The 17505-nt window shown below is 38.8% G+C and overlaps 1 protein-coding gene across 2 annotated transcripts in view; it reads left to right on the forward strand.

Annotated features, from left to right (window-relative positions):
• The window catches only part of LOC115270030 (uncharacterized), a 38192-nt gene extending 30816 nt beyond the window's left edge, over positions 1 to 7376 (forward strand). Inside the window, exons 2-6 of one of the 2 annotated variants that reach the window (XM_062853153.1) lie at positions 5758 to 5904; positions 5969 to 6096; positions 6156 to 6350; positions 6608 to 6684; positions 6741 to 7376. In XM_062853153.1, coding sequence (XP_062709137.1) covers positions 5790 to 5904; positions 5969 to 6096; positions 6156 to 6350; positions 6608 to 6684; positions 6741 to 7299 — 1074 coding nt within the window. In that variant the 5' untranslated portion in view covers positions 5758 to 5789 and the 3' untranslated portion in view covers positions 7300 to 7376. The remainder of the gene's footprint in view (positions 1 to 5757; positions 5905 to 5968; positions 6097 to 6155; positions 6351 to 6607; positions 6685 to 6740) is intronic. The other variant, XM_029878962.2, reaches the window with a different exon arrangement.
• Positions 7377 to 17505: the final 10129 nt, after the last annotated feature.

Here is a 17505-nt window from a genome sequence, read left to right on the forward strand (position 1 = left end):
CCCTACTCAACCAAAAGCACCAAAGAAAACATTACTGCAGCTGGATTGGATTGGGAACTTGTTCATCAAAAAATCAACAATTATTTATCATTTCGTCGGAAAATATGTGCCGAATAGGTGAATGCTTTGGTGGATCATAGGAATGTTTGAAAGAGGGAAGAAACAATCTTATTCCACAGATATTTAAAAGAAGGGATCGTAATGCTCTACCACAATGAAATATCTCAACGAAAACAAGTTTTGGATGTTGAATCTGAAGCTGTTATCGAGTCATTCTTTATATTGGCGATTAAATCAACACATGCCACCGGGACAGCTTTAGCATCGTGGATCAGGAGCAACAGAATCCGAATCAGATATGATTAATCAATCTCCGGATCAAGTTCAAACCTACATCACTACAAAAATCAGCAAAAAAGTACCATCTAGCACCGGCTGGAATATGGAAGGACGATGAAGCGGGGAAGCAGGCTGAGAGAACGAGAAGCAGACGTCAAACTATTTTTGTTTTTTTTTTTGCTCGACGAGGCGTTACGCTTCTTTGACATTTCGTCACGACGTTCCTGAAGGGATAGCACTAAGACAGCCCGTTATTTTGCCAAAACCTGCTGTGAGGTAGCACTGTAGGTGCATATACGGCTAATTAGCATTAAACGCCTTGTCTTAAAGGCTACTATAATGCTGAAGGAATGCTATTTTAAATGCTTACTGGTTACTTGGGTACATTGTTGGCCGTTCACTCATTACCATAGTGTGGAACGCCTTTATATTTAGCAAAACCACTAGACTTTCACACTTCTATGAGGCGTTACGTAATTTATGCATGGTGACTGACGTCATGCAATAGTTAACAAGTACACGTTTTGCGTAACATTTTTTATGAAACATCATACTTCAATATGTAAAAACTAGCAATTGCAACAAAATTTCATCTTTTTTTACCGTTACGTAATTTTTAAACGTTCCCTGCCTCAAAAAATGAATAGAAAAGATGTTAACTTCACGTAGTTGTAACTATGATTAAATTTTTTGCTGAGTTGGCTTTCATTTCATCAATCAATTGAAGTTTAATTTGGTGGGCCAAAATAAAATCAGGTGGTCCAAAAGAGAAGCCCGAGATCCTTCAGGAGTTTTGATATTTCTTGTATTTACTACAATAATTTTGAGTTCTGTTTGGCCTTTCTCGACAGAAAACATGTTACTCTACGTAATGCCTACTGAAATTATCCATATTTTGAAGTGGGAACTTTCTTTTTTCGCTGAACTGTTCATCCACTTCCTAAAGGGGTCCAAAATACCTCCCTTACGCTATTTAATCGAATATTTCCCCTTCTTTTAAACATAGGCTGCTCTTTTAAGTTATACTGCTATAATAGTTATTTGAAACAAACTTTAGTTTTCAAAGAAGTGGAACGCAATACTTTTGACAAATGCTTAGGCTACCAACAAGGAGTCTTTGATATTCGTAAAATCAAAAAAACTGGAAAAGAGACAATGGCAATGTTCTTGTCCCTTCGATTAGCTGTGGAGGCATACCGAAATTTAGAGCTTTCGATTATTCATAACACTCGTCATAAAAAAAACTAATACAAATTGAGAGTAGTACATAATTTTATTATTTTCATGCAAAGAAATATTTACAAAATAATGAAAATAATAGAAATGTTGTTTTTTATATTGATTATGTTTTCCGGGAAATGGTCATTCCGGGAAATGGTTTTCCGGGAAATGCTACATTCCGGGAAACGGTTTTCCGGGAAATGGTACATTCCGGGAAATGGCTTTCCGGGAAATGGGTTTCCGGGAAATGGTTTTCCGGGAAACGACGTACAATCACTAACACCACCTACTTGCGAAATCATCAACTAATTGTTGAATCACCAGATTGTTCCTGACTTCCTGAAAAACTTTGCCGAAGACGAACCTCTTCTGTCTGCTATGGATCGCGAGCTTAAGAAATTTGAAATTTTACTTGACAAAGATCACAACTTAGCGGTGAAATCACCAACTAGGGTCTGGGACCATTTGGGCAGGAGCACCTATTTTGGGCACTTGCTGCTATAACTAAGTCAATTTCAAACCGATTGACTTGGAATTTTGAACATAGCTAGATACTGCGCCTTCCTGATCGTGTTTCAAAAATCAAGTCAATCGGATTAAAATTGACTGAGTTATAGCAGCAAGTGCCCAAAATAGGTGCACCTGCCCAAATGGTCCCAGACCCTAAATGTTGAATCACTTGATTGTTCAGAACTTCCTAAAGAATTTTGCCGAAGACGACCCTCTTCTCTCTGCTCTGGATCGCGAGCCAGAGAAGTTTAAAATTATACTTGACAACTAGCGTCACCTAGCGGCGAAATCACAAACTAAATGTTAATTCGTTAGATAGCTCTTGACTTCCTGAAGAACTTTGCCGAAGATGGCACTTTTCTATCTGATCTGGATCGTGAGCTAGAGAAGTTTGAAACTAGCGGCAAACTAATTGGTTAATCACCAGATTGTTCTTGCCCTACTGAACAACTTTGCCGAAGACAGCATTGTGCCAAAACAAGTAGATCTTGAGATATCGCATGTGATAACTTATTAGTGCTTCTGTGAACATAAGCAACCACTTCTACATAGCGCCTCTATCGGCCAAATTGCCAACTAATTAGATGTAAGTTTGCATTGTGTGGTAGATCTTTTCTAGTACTACAACTTTGCCAAAGAAAGTATGGTGCTATCTTGTAATACTTCTGATATATTCGCTCACACCCCCAATTAGGCGAAATCCCATAAGCTCTGGGATTCCTAAAACACGGATTCTCACTACACCCCCGAACTAACCGTGTAGTAGGAGTCTACACTGTATTGCGTTCGTCACTGGATAGCCCGTGGTCCAGCCAACACGTTTGTCGAAGATACCACCTACTTAAATTATCACGTTATTGAGATACACACATATACGTTTGTACTTTTGCATTCAGTTTGTATGCACACTAGCGCCGCCCAGCGATGGGTTTGCCAATGATTTAATTCATCACTGGACAGCTCATGACCATGCCAACAACTTTACCGAAGATACCAAGTTTTTACAAAGCAATATCGCAATAATATTTACAATCCCAACTATCTCATTTGTATAAGGTACTTGCGTCTCCATCCAGCGACGGGTGGTGACGCCGTAGATAGCTGTTACCACTCTCTTCAACACGCAAAACGTGCAGTGCTGCCAATTAAAGAAGTTAGAAATCATGCGAATAAAATGTCCATTGTTTCGAAATTTAATAACGCCCTTATCAAAAGTGCAACTAAAAAATTATCTTCTAACAAAGTGTTCCCTAAGGCATCGTACACAAATTACGTAACGCTATAGGGGAGGGGGGAGTCCAGCGTTGCGTTACGATCCATACAAAAATGTTTGGGTTTTCATACAAAAAGCGTTACATAGGGGGGGAGGGGGTCTGAAATGTCCGAATTTAGCGTTACGTAATTTGTGTACCATGCCTAATATATGCATTCAATCTTCAGGGGGGAGCGGATTTTTAGAGTTGCTTTAAAGTGCCTTTTTCTTCAAAAGTTTGAAAAGTATGATTTCCCCATACTGAAAAATTAAAATTCCCATATAAAACTTCAAGTCGATTGCGGACTGTGAAGCGTGGCACTGATGTTCCGAATTCGGAGAAATCGATTTTTTTGCAAAAAAGTTGGGAAAATGTATTAGTTTGACAAGCAACTTGTCAAAGGGGTATGAAATCGTCACCATTCTCCACCGTCCCAAGTATGAATGTCGAAATATACCGGAAGGAATGCCTCCAGAAACCAATTCTGCCACTCATCTGAAAGCACAAAGGTCCTACATTATTTTGATCGGATATGGCATCCTGCCACTATGCGCGTGACACCTTTGACTGGTATGAAGAAAACAATGTCGAATTTGTGGAAAAGGCAATGAACCCTTCAAATTGCCCGCAAATTAGGCACATTAAGAAGTATTTGGCTTTGATGAAAGGGAAACTACGGCAAAAGGATAGAGGAGCAGAGGACGTCATTAAATTCAAGAAAAACTGGGCCAACCCAAGCAAAACCATCGACGGAACGGTTGTCCAAAACCTTATGAAGAACACCAAGAAGAATGTGCGAGAGCTGGCAAGATCCTCGAAAAAATAAATATAAAATGATACCATGGGCTTTTCTGATGGTCAATAAACAATGTAATTGAATTTAATTTACAAAACAAATAAAACATTTTCAGATACAGCAATTTTCAGGTGTACTCATAATTAACGATACAGTCCTTAGCTTACCGATTTTTTAGAATTTTTTAATTTTGCAGGGCTTCATTTGGGTCCATTTCCAACCATTTGTGACTATTCGGGATAGTGTATTCGCAATTTTGCAAAAATCGACACGGCCTAATGGGCAGTATAATAGCCTAATCGCATTTTTAATCAGAATTGGTAAAATATCATCTGTAATTTCATATTTCCAAAAAGTTTCGGGATTTTTGTCAGATTTCTTTGCAATACGGTAAGGTAGAGTAAAATGCAATTTTACTAAACTAAACACGGTCTTATTTGAAAAGCATTCAAAGTGTTAACAGCACCAAATCTTAATTAATCTTAATCTAATTCTTAATCAAGGTTTTACTATTGTAAAAGTTGGTTCGTAAATCGGAAGGTGTGCAAAAAAACCATCTGCCATGAGGATAGATGCCACTACCATGGATATCTTAGGATTCAAAAACCACGTGTTTTTATGTGTTTCTCTATCTCCTTGTAACCTCATGGTTGATTACAACATCATCATACAACCTGACGAACAAGTAACAAAAATAAATATAATATGAAAGTTACCATTGGAATATCCCAGGAAATCCAGTGAGCTTTTGTTCCAGGCTTTTAGAAGCATCTCTGATGAAAACACATCTTGGCACCTTCCACCAATCGTGATGATTAGGTTACTTCTAGTAATGAATTTTTGTGATGAGTCATTTTACTCCACCAGAGCATTTTATATCATGTTCCTTTGCTATAATAGAGGACTTTGCAGGAATTAAAAAAAAAAACTAAAGAAATTTCTAAAAAAGTGCCCAAACGAATTTCTAGAGGAATTCCCAAAGTAATAAAATTCCTAATGTCATAAGAATGTACGACGGAATCACTGAAAAATGGATGGATGCAATGGTTTCGAATAAATCTGTTGAAATCCTTGAAGTATAGAAATCTTTGAAAAAAATCCTGAAAATTAGTAATAGCAATACTTCAAGCCAAAAAAAAATCTCCGAAAAATTTGTCTGAGGAATTTTAAGCGTAATTTCTGATGAATTGTGATGTTTTCATATTGAACCCTTAACCCTCGAGCAATCGCGCTGTTGTATTTTGTACAACACGTTTAAGAAATCTCGCTTTTTGTACTCAGCATTAGCGTGGTGCTGACGCAGGTAGTCAACCGCGCGAGTTACGGAAGGTTAATAGTTCTCAAATAAATTATTAAAGAAGCTCTTAAGTTAATTAATTTAGAAATCCTAAGAAGTATGTTCTGGTAATTCACGGAGCAAATCCTTAAAGAAAACCTCGTTTTAGATTCCAGCTACATAATACAGTTGAGAAATTTGAGTGTTTTGAACGTTAATTCAAGATGCTAGTACATAGGGTCAAATATTTGACTAACAAACAGATGTTTACTCTTAAGTTCATAATCTAATGATCAGACTAACACCTTTATTTGTAATCTATTTTAAATGTCATTCATTTTATTTCCAAATTCTACTTTCAGGAACATGCGAAATCCAAATCCCCTTCATCGACATGACAGCCGTGCGGGAGCTTAACCTGCTCTCACCCGGTGACTTGCACGCCTGGGTCTGGGTCTACCTCATCCTTCACATATTTTGGGCAATAAGCTCTCTGTTACTACTAACAAGTATGATTCAAATTTCTCATTTAGAATAGTTAGAGTATTATTCTGAATTTCAAATATTTTACAGATGCTCGAAAAAAGTACGTTAAATACATCAACATATTCCTGTACATCTGGATTGCCTTTACGGTGACGATCAGTATCCTGGACTTGGCGCTGGGAATTCAGTTCGCAGTGGATTATGATACTATAATTGTTCGTATATAGTGCACACAGTTGGACAAACTAAATTTACTGATTTTCATTTCTTCCAGAACGCTCTATTCTTAAGACAATACCCAGCTCCGACACCGGCGGATGAGGTCCTCGTGACAGCAGCGACGGCCTCTGGAATTATGTTGGTGATGGCCTTCCGCGGCTTCATCATCTGGATCATCAACGTCACACTGGTCGTGTACATGTTCACTCAAACCTTCACCATCTACGACTACAATCAGTTCCGGCGAAAGGTGAATTATGTTTACATTTATTTGGGAATGGTATTAGCAGGCACGATTGTCAGTTAACGGCTTCTCGTGGTGATAACTTAACGTGACGTGATACCTACATGTGCACCGTGCAATGAACTGGGGAAATCGTTAGAACCCTCGCTCATCAATCAATCAGTTGACTGGGCAAGATATCTACTTGATTCACCGTTTTGAATTGTTTGTTCTGCGAGTGTTTGACTAATACAATTTCGCTGTTTAATTGATTTCAATTCCAGAGCGGTACGACCAATGCTGCTTTTGTCGGGGATAATGGCGGACAGAGACGAGCGCCGATCGACGCCTATGACATGGGGTGAGTCAGCACAATTTCAAGTTTCCATCACCATATGCTGATAAGCCAAATTTTAGTCCATCATCGCAACGCTACAATCAAGAAGACATTCGCCGCCCATATAATCCGCCGATTAACTACCGCCGACCGTTGGATCGTATCTCCGAGCAACCGACTGAAACTATCATAGAACGCCCAATACAGCAACAGGCACCGCAAGACTACTCCAACCAACCAAGAACGTACACGCCTCAGCCAAGCACCTCCGTTACTCGATCATTTGAACCTCTTGCCAGACAACCATCCGCCGAACCGGAAGAAATACGTCCCGATCCACCGAAACCCATTCCACCGCCTCCACCACCGAAGAACTTCAACATGAACACCGTAGTTCGACGAGACGCTGCCGCAGCCAAGGTCGCCCAGGAACTCAACTATCGCAACAGCTTCAACGTGACAAACGCCAATCAAGGTCCAGGCAACGGTTTGCGGACATTCGCACCCGCCCCACCACCTCCAGCCAGCAACGACGCGGATCTACCGACGCCCAACTATAGCCCTCCGATGCCAAGGGTGAACCCTTTCGAAAATCGACCTCCTTTGAGATCGGTACTCAGAAATTCTAGGTACCAGTAATGCGCAAACCCTAGTCGATGGCAGCCTAGTGCCGAATGCAACAAACTCGTTTATGTATTTGTATGTTTATGTATTTTAGCAGTTAAATAAAGAAAACACTATTGTAATGAAACCACCCGCCTTCCATCGATCGAGATAACCCGGGTCCCGGAGTTACTCCAGCAGCGCCCTTCGCGACGCCGTCTACTGGCTACCAGTGCGCGGAGATAATGAAGGGTACGCTCTCCATGTCGGGCAGTAAACAGAATTAACCCCCGCGAAGGGTCAATCCGTTACGCCGTCTGTGTACGGGCGCGATGCGATTACTGAAGCGCCCTGATGGAAGCAACATCTGTCTGACTCTGATGGCTGTCATGAAAATGGTGTCGACTCTGCGAATCGAATGAAAGAAATGGGTGAATTGCGATGCAGTTCAGTACAAATGGCAGCGGTTTTCGCGCGTACAATGTACATAATGCATACTACATAGGTAATCGAATGCATATTGCATTCTAATATGTCTGAATTGTTTTGAAAATGTCTCAAAACGAGGCTTTTCAAATGCCTTTGTTTCACTCCTAGAGCTCGTGGCCGGATTAGTTTCTTATCAATGCGGAAGGAAGTGGTAGGGGGTTGTGGGGCAAGATGGCCACCCTAAGCTCAGGCGCCTTGGGAGCATATACTTTCATTAGAATATGGCTATTTAACACTCATTCCCTTTGTTTCATGTCTTTTCTATCTTATTAACACAAAAAAGCATTTTATTTTGCACTACCATTGTAAAATAAATTCATTTGAAAAATGTTACTTTCGACATAGATTTTTTGCCATACGGGGCAAGATGGCCACCCCATCGGGGCAAGACGGCCACAGAGCTAAATTTTTACAATTAGTATGTTTTAATCCCTAAGCAACGTTCAATAAACCAAGGTCGAATCATCCGCAAGGCTTTGCCAACAGATGGTGTAGTATTTGCCACCATTTTCTTTATGATAATGTTTGAAAAAAATTGATAGAAATTTATTTGGAAATGTTCTATGATTTGGTCTATTTTTTCAGCAAACTTGTTTTTCTCGAAACGATTTAGATACATTACTACTCTTCTCATGCACTATACTGTAATTCAACGTCTTGTAACGAACCTTTATAGCGGTTTTAGCTACGATTTTCCATCCCTGTGCCAAAATATTCAATGAAACCAATCACCGTTCAACAGCAAATAACTTCAAAGTATTTCTGAGGTATCATCTCCATCGTAATTACTTTTAACAGCTTCAACTAATATGAAAAGCAATTTTCTGTGGTATTGCAATATCTCTAAACATCAACAACAGTTTTAAGGCTGCTTTAGATTGATTTTTGGATGGCGACATAGGCCTTACCACAGGTGGCCATCTTGCCCCGAATGATTACGATATGTTTATCATTTTTTCTATGACATAATTAATTAAAAACATTGAAATTTTATTGTCGAGGCTGAACAACAGTCACATATGGACACCATTAAAAATTAAAAATAATTTTTAAAACGATGTTATTTCATTACTAATCCTTAAAATCAGATGACCTGATACTATAGAAAAACACTGTTTTTGAACACTCATACTTCAAACACTATTTTATAGCAGATTTTTCAAACTAATACTAACTTTTTCGCACATTATATACATAAAGCATTGTTTATAATCACAACCCATGCAGAAAATATTTTTGTGTTGCGAATTAATGCTTAAAAGACAGGGTGGCCATCTTGCCCCATATGGCCATCTTGCCCCATAACCCCCTACTAACATCGCTAAGTTATAATTCCATTCAGCCTATTCGTTATGGGTTGATTATGTATGTGATTTCCTGATCAAGGATGTGCATACATGTTACTTTGTTGTATGTTTATTTGGGCTGATGCTGTTTATTTGGCGGTGGAGCTAGGGACCACCTACGACAGAACTACATCCCCGTCCCACTAAACCGTTCCCACCGCGTTATTTATAGTGCGAACCTAGTATCGCCCCGGATCCGCCCTAACTGCTACATAATCCACTGTATTTACCAAAGTAGCTCGAGGAACAATAAGCGTTGTTATATAGTTTTAGCATATTATTGACCATCGTTACTGTTATGGAGCGTAGTTGATAAAAACAACCACTGTAACATGAGGTGGTTTCGTTTAAGATAGTAACGTTACACGACCAAATAGGATCCACGAACCTCTTTTCTCAAGGGTCACTCCATGACAGTTTTATGATAATTTAGATCATCCAATCGATCATGGAGCATAACTTTTTATCTACACTTACAATTCTAGCCTGCTACACTGAATAATGATACATAATGAACCATATTTACTAATATTCTTCAAAGGCTAGTAGGCTTTGTTATGTACCTTTGAAAAATTTATGCTTGTTTAAACCTTAAAGAAACTCATTTTTTTTAAATCTGCATTCGTTGTAATAGTAATTGTTTGTGCTATAAAACTGCGTTACCTAGTCTAACCAACCCAGATCCGTTAACTTATGTGAAATTCAGAACCATTCCAAAATAGGGTCTGGGACCATTTGGGCAGGAGCACCTATTTTGGGCACTTGCTGCTATAACTCAGTCAATTTCAAACCAATTGATATGAAATTTTGTCCATGGCTAGATACTATGAGTATCTTATCGTATTCAAAAACTCAAGTCGATTGGCTGAAAACTGACTTAGCTATAGCAGCAAGTGCCCAAAATAGGTGCTCCTGCCCAAATGGTCCCAAACCCTACCTTTGAGATAATTCAGGATTTCTTAACCCATTAACGTCCAAATTATGTTACAATCACAGTAGATGTTTGTTTTTTTTTCTGGAGTACCTCAACCCCATAAAAGAAAGTTATTGTAGTCATTTAAACGGAAATAAACGGTAAAATTTTCGTTTCAACATACAGTGGGGAATATGCACATGAAATTGTGCAGTTACCTTATTTCTATAAGCTATGTAAATCTATTTTAGATGACTGATCATGATGCAAGGAATAAAGGGTGATACGGTCAAATTCTGGTCACACAACTTTTTTCATAACTTTTGACTACGTACACCAAAATAGCTGATTTTTTGACCAGTAATGCTACATTATATGTAGCTTATACCATAAAATTTTCATCAAAATCGATTAAGTATTGGTTGATATATAGATAAAACCATCGACCTACCTTTTTAAAATTTTGTACAAAGGTGCTCCATAGTAAATTTTCGGAAATTCAAGGTCAGTAAAGCACAATTTTGATTATAGAACTACCAATACTGCTCCGATTTTTATCAAAATTTTACAGTATAATACTATTATGAAAATATGTTCTTAGTAAAAGTTTGAGCCATTTTGTATGAATACTTTCAAAGTTGTAGCAGTTTGAATATGAAAAAAAACTGACCGGGTGCCACTTATGCAAATATAACTTTGTGACGGCTGGATCAAATTGAATGAAATTTTTACACAACATTTTGATATGCATACTTCACATACAGAAAAATTTTCATTGAAATCGGTTGAACATCTCTGGCTCTATAAATAAAACAGTAAAAATGTGTTCTTATTTATGAATCCTCTTTGCACAAAATTTTAAAATTGCAGATCTCAGGATTCACAATATCTCCGCAAATACTAAACCGATTTTGATGAAAATTTATGGTACCATTACTGGTCCAAAAATCAGCTGTTTTGTTGTACGCAGTTTCGAGTTATGAAACAAATTGTGCGACCAAATTTTGACCGTATCACCTTTTAGTTGATATTCTTTTAATTGAAAAAATACAGTTTGAAATGTCTGGAACATTTCAAAGGGTTTACGTTAGTAATAACTAAAAAAAATCTACTAGTAGTTTATCAATGGATAGTTTTCAACAGTTTTTAGGCATTCCAATATGCATCATTCTAATAATTTCTATATATAATGGGTTGATATTCGGCATACTAGTAGTATATCCTGCCCACCCTATCTTTCTGGCTTTGGCAACCGCAGAGCGTAGCGAGCACGTGGCTCACCCTCTGCCACCACACACCGTTATCCTGTACAGCGCCATAGATTATCCTTAGCAATTCGAAAACTTCTAATGTTCGCAAAGGTCTTTGAGCATGGTATATGTTTCATTTTATAAAGGACTACCTTATTAGCGTTCTGCACCTCTCATTCTCATCTTTCTCAGCTTCTTCCGGAGCTCACAGTAGCAACGATTTCCGCTAATGATGTGTGATCGTATTTCACGGCTCACGTAATTTACAGCTGGACCTGAGTCTTTTATTCTAGAGATACACAAGTTCAAAATTTTCATGCGTTGCGACAAAAATCAGCCATTTTACCCTCGCGCAAACAGTGAGAGTAGTCATATGCTATTAGCTTCACTGTAGGGGATACAAATAAAACGAGTAGGAAGTATCAAGTGCGTTGATCACTAGATCTGGGTTGAACCGAAGCCGATAATTATTATTGTCAAGTGGCTAAAGAATTTTAAATGTTTTAATATGAAAAATGAAACAAACTATTCCAGTTTAAGCTGATTCAAGCAACCACCAGTGTGCTCCATCTGAATAAAGAACTCCAGTAAAATTCTACCTCGGCAACACTATGAATCATTGAAATCTCTTACCAAATTTGATCAACTAAAATTACGTTCAATTTATCCATATATATATATATATATATATATATATATATATATTTTGCATCAGCAGGTCGGCTCCAGAGTCACGTTCGACCCAAACGAATGTCTTTGAGATGAGAGTCACAATAAACCCGAGTAAAGATAACAAATTGATAGCACAGAGCAGGTTATCGAAAATTACGTTATCATCGAGTTCAGGTTGATAACTAATTATACTATACTATATTTTTTTTGCAATTTCTCATCGTAATAGGCTGTTTTACCACACGCAAATCTGACAGGAAAAGGCCTACTTTCCCACACCAAATTAACAGTGCTGTAATGGTTCATTACAGCACTGATTTGCGTTGCGTAAGGAACCATTACAACACTGTTTTCAGTTTTGGTCAACTTCATGATGCTTTCTGGACGCAGTTTTGAAAAATTGTGACAACTGCACAGTATAACCTATTATGATCAGATTTTCTTAAACATTGGCTATGAACATCAATGTGCAGTTTGATGGAAAAGTTTTGTTGAAAACTATCCTCAAGGGTAATTTATGAAATTGCAAAAAACGTTGTACGCAACTCGGTGCAGAACTCGATTTTTCCAGCACTCGTCGTAATTATCCAACTCGGCAAGCCTCGTTGGATAAATGTACGACTCGTGCTGTAAAAATCGTCATTCTGCACCTTGTTGCGTAAACTACTATTTCAACATTATATTTCAGGCCAAACATTTCAATAGGTCCTATCTGTATTTGAGGGGCTCTCATTGTTCACTTTCTCTTTCAATTATTGCAATGTACTGGTACACTTTTCAACTATTTTTGCAGTACAAATCAAAAGACGATTGTTTTGACCATCGTTCAATGCAAGGAGACAATCATAATACAAATAAACAGCTGAAATATTAACGAAAGAGGGGGAAACTAAAGAGAGCCTCTCTTCTGCAGATAGGACCTTTAGACATGTTTGGCCTGATTTAGTTATAAATTATAACTATAGTATATATGAAATAATACGGCTGTTTGATACCTAGCTAGTTTTGTTATCAATCAGTAGCCATGCAGTTTTATTTTATCTTAAAAACTACTTTACCAATATTAGTCCAGAGTTTTTAGAGCTCACTTGCGCCACCTAGCGAACAAACCTACAACCAACTAGTTCACTATAGGATAGCTATTGATGTGCTGATCAACTTTGCTGAAGACAAAAATTTTCTATGTAGTCTTGTTGTTGAGAAACAGAAGATAAGAATTTCTATGACTCGCTAGCGCCACCTAGTAGATAAGCATAGAACCAACTAGATCCTGATCGACCTTGTCGAAGACGAATATATCCTATGTAGTCTGATTCTCGAGATACAGAGGTTTTTTTTTAAGGAATCACTAGCACCGCCTAACGGATAAACCTAGAAACAACTACCTCACTATCGGATAGCTCTTGATGTCCTGATCTATTTTGCCGAAGACCAAATTGTTGTATGTATTCTGGTTGTTAAGAAACAGAAGCTAAGAATTTCTATTACTCACTAGCGCCACATAGTGGATAAACCTAGAACCAACTAGTTCAGCATCGGTAAGCTCTTGATGTCCTGATCAATCTTGTCGAAGACGAAATTCTGAAATTCTTCAATTCTGATTCTCAAGATGCAGAAATTCCGAAATTGTTGAGCCCATCTGCGCCATCTAGCGGAAAAACCTACAATCAACTACAGTCGAACCTCCATGAGTCGACGTTCCTTGACTCGATATCGACTCATGGAGGTATTTTTTCCATACTGCCAGCCAGCGAGTTCGCGGCCGCCCACGAAGTCGCCTACCTCTACCGGGTTCTCTGCTGAATATTGTTTTCGCTATTCTTTCTGACGACATTCGCACTACGTGTCCAGCCCACTGTAGTCTGCCGTATTTTATACGTTTCACAATATTCGCATCTTCGTATACTTGGTACAACTCGTGATTCATGCGTCTGCGCCACACTCAATTTTCTTGTTTCCCACCGAGAATTGTCCGCATCACTTTGCGCTCAAAAACTCCAAAAGCTTTTCGGTCTACCTCCTTTAACGTCCACTCTTCGTGACCGTAGAGGGCAAACGGAAGAATCAGCGTCTTATACAGAGCGAATTATGTTTGCATTTGCAAGTTACGGGACCTAAGCTGGCTACGCAATCCGTAAAAGACCCTATTCGCAGCTGCAATACAGTGAGGATTCGCTCGTTGGGTCACGACTGCGCCCCGATTAGCGAATCGTGTTCGTTCGTTGAGGCAACTGACAACTGATCGAAATGCTCTAGACACATGCAAGTGACGAGAAATACGTCACGAAACACTCACATACTTGCGCAAACGGTCTGTATACAGGAGCTGCGATGCGACGACGGTCAGACGTCAAACTCGTTTTGACATTGATTTTGACATTGACAGTGCTTTTTAGTTGGGTTTTGCCCCAGCTAGCGAACATCCAACCATCGAGACAGCCCATCTAACGAGCCGCCAACGAACGAATCGGGACTGTACGCCTTTTCACTTCACGGAAAACGTCATTGTCACATGTCACAACCCAAGCAACACACCTTGTTATCGAGAAGTTTGCTATACTTCTCCAAAACATTTTACAGTCATGGAATGAAGATACGGCAACATGTTGCATGACTTTTGCATGACCGAAAAAGCGCACGAAATGCGTCTTCTGCAACAAGTTTTAGTTTTGCAAAAGTTTTCTTGTAACTTCATGAAAACAAACAAACATGTTAGCGAGATGTTTCAAAATATATGTCGTAGCTAAAATACATAAGTATTTTTGTAGTCTTTATTACTTTTAAAATACAAACTTCCAACACCAACCGTCAACTTTTCATGGCAGATTATAGCACAAATACATAAAAGTGTCCTTGAATATGTGTTGTTTTATTTTGACATCTGAAAAAAGCAAAGTAAATTTTACGATGTACGAGACTCACAAAATAATTTGAAAAACGCAATAGAGCCAAATCAATTCGAAGTTAGGTGATCGGGATGCCAAAAAACGTGTGCGCTTTTAATTTTACCGTGGATTACGATATTTTACCTCCACAAAATTAATGCGCCATCCGGTCGACTGAATTTTTCTAAATATTTTTGATGATTTTCTACGGCCGTCATTCGATTTCTTCGATAAGCTTCTTCTTGATAGGAACAATCAATATGGCGGCAGCATCATACGGCTGGTACGAGGCTTATACAGTATCAACCAAAAACATTCACACATGTGATTTTTTAAAATTTCTATGTTTTCAACAAATTTATTACCATTGTAAAAGTATTTTTAAATTTATACTCATCGGTAGGATCAACATTTTTTTTTCGATTAACGAGCATAATGCATCCATTATTCCAATATGATCCATCACTAGTTCCATCATGTGATTTTTTTTAATTTTAGACTCTCACAAGCTGCCTGATGCTTCGGTTAATATTTGAGTAAACCGAAGCTATTGCTTGATGATTCAGGCCAATCTCCACATATAGCTTCCACATATGTATATTACCGTAAAAATTAAGCACGTAAATATCAAATGGGGGAACACCAGATGGTGTAAGATTTTCTATCAAATAATCTGATGTAAGTGCATTTAAGCACTTTGTGTATTTAAGCAGATGTCCATTTGCATCATAAACGCACACAACAATATTGCTAGTAATTTTATTTATTTCTTTAGGTGGCGAACATTTTTTGTCATACACTGTAATTAGAAACATCTGAGTACACGCAAGCAATACAAATGTTATAAAAAATCACGGCAGTGCAAGTTTTTGTTGCGCAGAAGTCACTGTGACTTACTTCTAGCTTTTTGTTATATATAAGTCACAGTGACTTCTATGCAACTAAAATTTGTTGTGCCGTGACTGTTCGGTAACATGTGTAGTGCTTGGGTAGCAAAACATCAATCAGGTGCCTCGTGTTGTAAACAAACAGAAAAATCGCAAAATATTTATTGAAGATAGTTCTTGCAAAATGCTAGGCGCTACCTAATGTGCCTCTGTAATAGTTTTCGTTGTGGTATCGCCGCAATGGGTTAATCCGAAGAACACTGCAATCTCGCCGGGAAAGGTCATCAGCCACGAAGAAATATCAACAGCACTCCAAAGGAGAAGCAGGAGAGCGTAAAACTTTTGCCATCGAAGCGGAGCAGAGGCCAACTCCCGGCCTCGGTGCAACAGCAAGCGAAGAAAGGTTAAATAAGTTTTGCAGCAGCGTAATGTCTTCCGAAGCGGGAGCGGATGATTGCGGATCTTCGATAGTTCGTTGAGGGTGTTCTGGTTAATCGTTGTTCGGGAAGTATGCGAGATCATTAGTGACCATAAGGTGGGAGAGACATTCAGGATGGTTTACGTGGATTGTAGGACTATTGAAGCGGCAGGAGGCACTAGTACCGAAAAACCTCCAAATCCACTCGATCGCCAGCACCAGGTCTACGAAACGACCCAACCATGACCAAGGACGAAATATTCCTGCTGCTGTAGAAGCTTCTGATGTTTTTTTTCTGTTTCTATACTAGAGGCCAGCAAAACAAAGGCTACAAATTCATCTGCGTCACGAAAAATCTCCTGCCAGATTTCAAGAAGTCTATTTCGATGATCGCTTGCGAGTCGACTAATAAGTGAATGTAAACAAACATTTGTAAACGATAGTGTGCTTCATGTGAAAGAATAATGTTATACACGTTGTTACGAAAACTTGAAAATAACAAGTTTAACAAACTTCAATGGCAAAACCATTGCGTGGTGGTGAAATACTTGATTTTCGCGCTTGTTTTTTAAAAACATATTGACAACATTACTTCGGGCACACATGTTCTCTAAAAACTTCTGATAACCACATTTCAACTACAGATGTTTTCAAAAAACGTTTACATAACATATTTTAAAGCTGCTTTGATTGGAATATGTTTCGATGTGTTACTTGGGAAGTGTTCCAAGATAAACAAATTCTTCAACAACTTCGAACACTTCCCCATCAATCACTACCTCAGCACTAACACCACTAGGCCTGCTTCTGTCTCTACCCGCTATCATGTACTTCGTCTTGGTAGAGTTAATCGTCAAGCCTATCCTCGCTGTCTCTCTCTTCAGAGGAGCATAAGCTTCCTCCACTGCCCTACGATCGATGCCGATGAGATCAATATCGTCCGCAAAACCGAGCAGCATGTGCGACCTTGTGATGATTGAGCCATTCCTCTGCACGCCTGACCTCCTAATCGCTCCTTAGAGTGCAATGTTGAACAATAAATTTGAAAGAGCATCCTCCTGCTTCAATCCATCCAAGGTCACAAACGACGTAGATACTTCGTCCGCGATCCGAATACTTGATTTTGATCCATCAAGCGTTGCGCGTATCAGCCTAATTAGTTTCGCCGGAAAACCATGTTCTGACATTATCTGCCAAAGCTCATTTCTTTTCACTGAATCGTACGCTGCTGCTTTAAAATCAATGAACAGATGGTGAGTTTGCAAGTTATATTCCCGAAATTTATCTAGGATCATCCGCAGGGCAAACATTTGATCCGTCGTTGATCGGCCCTCACGAAAACCAGCCTGGTATTCGCCGATGAAGGACTCCTCAAGAGGTCG

The sequence above is a fragment of the Aedes albopictus genome, chromosome 2, assembly GCF_035046485.1.
Source record: "Aedes albopictus strain Foshan chromosome 2, AalbF5, whole genome shotgun sequence".
NCBI lineage: Eukaryota > Metazoa > Arthropoda > Insecta > Diptera > Culicidae > Aedes > Aedes albopictus.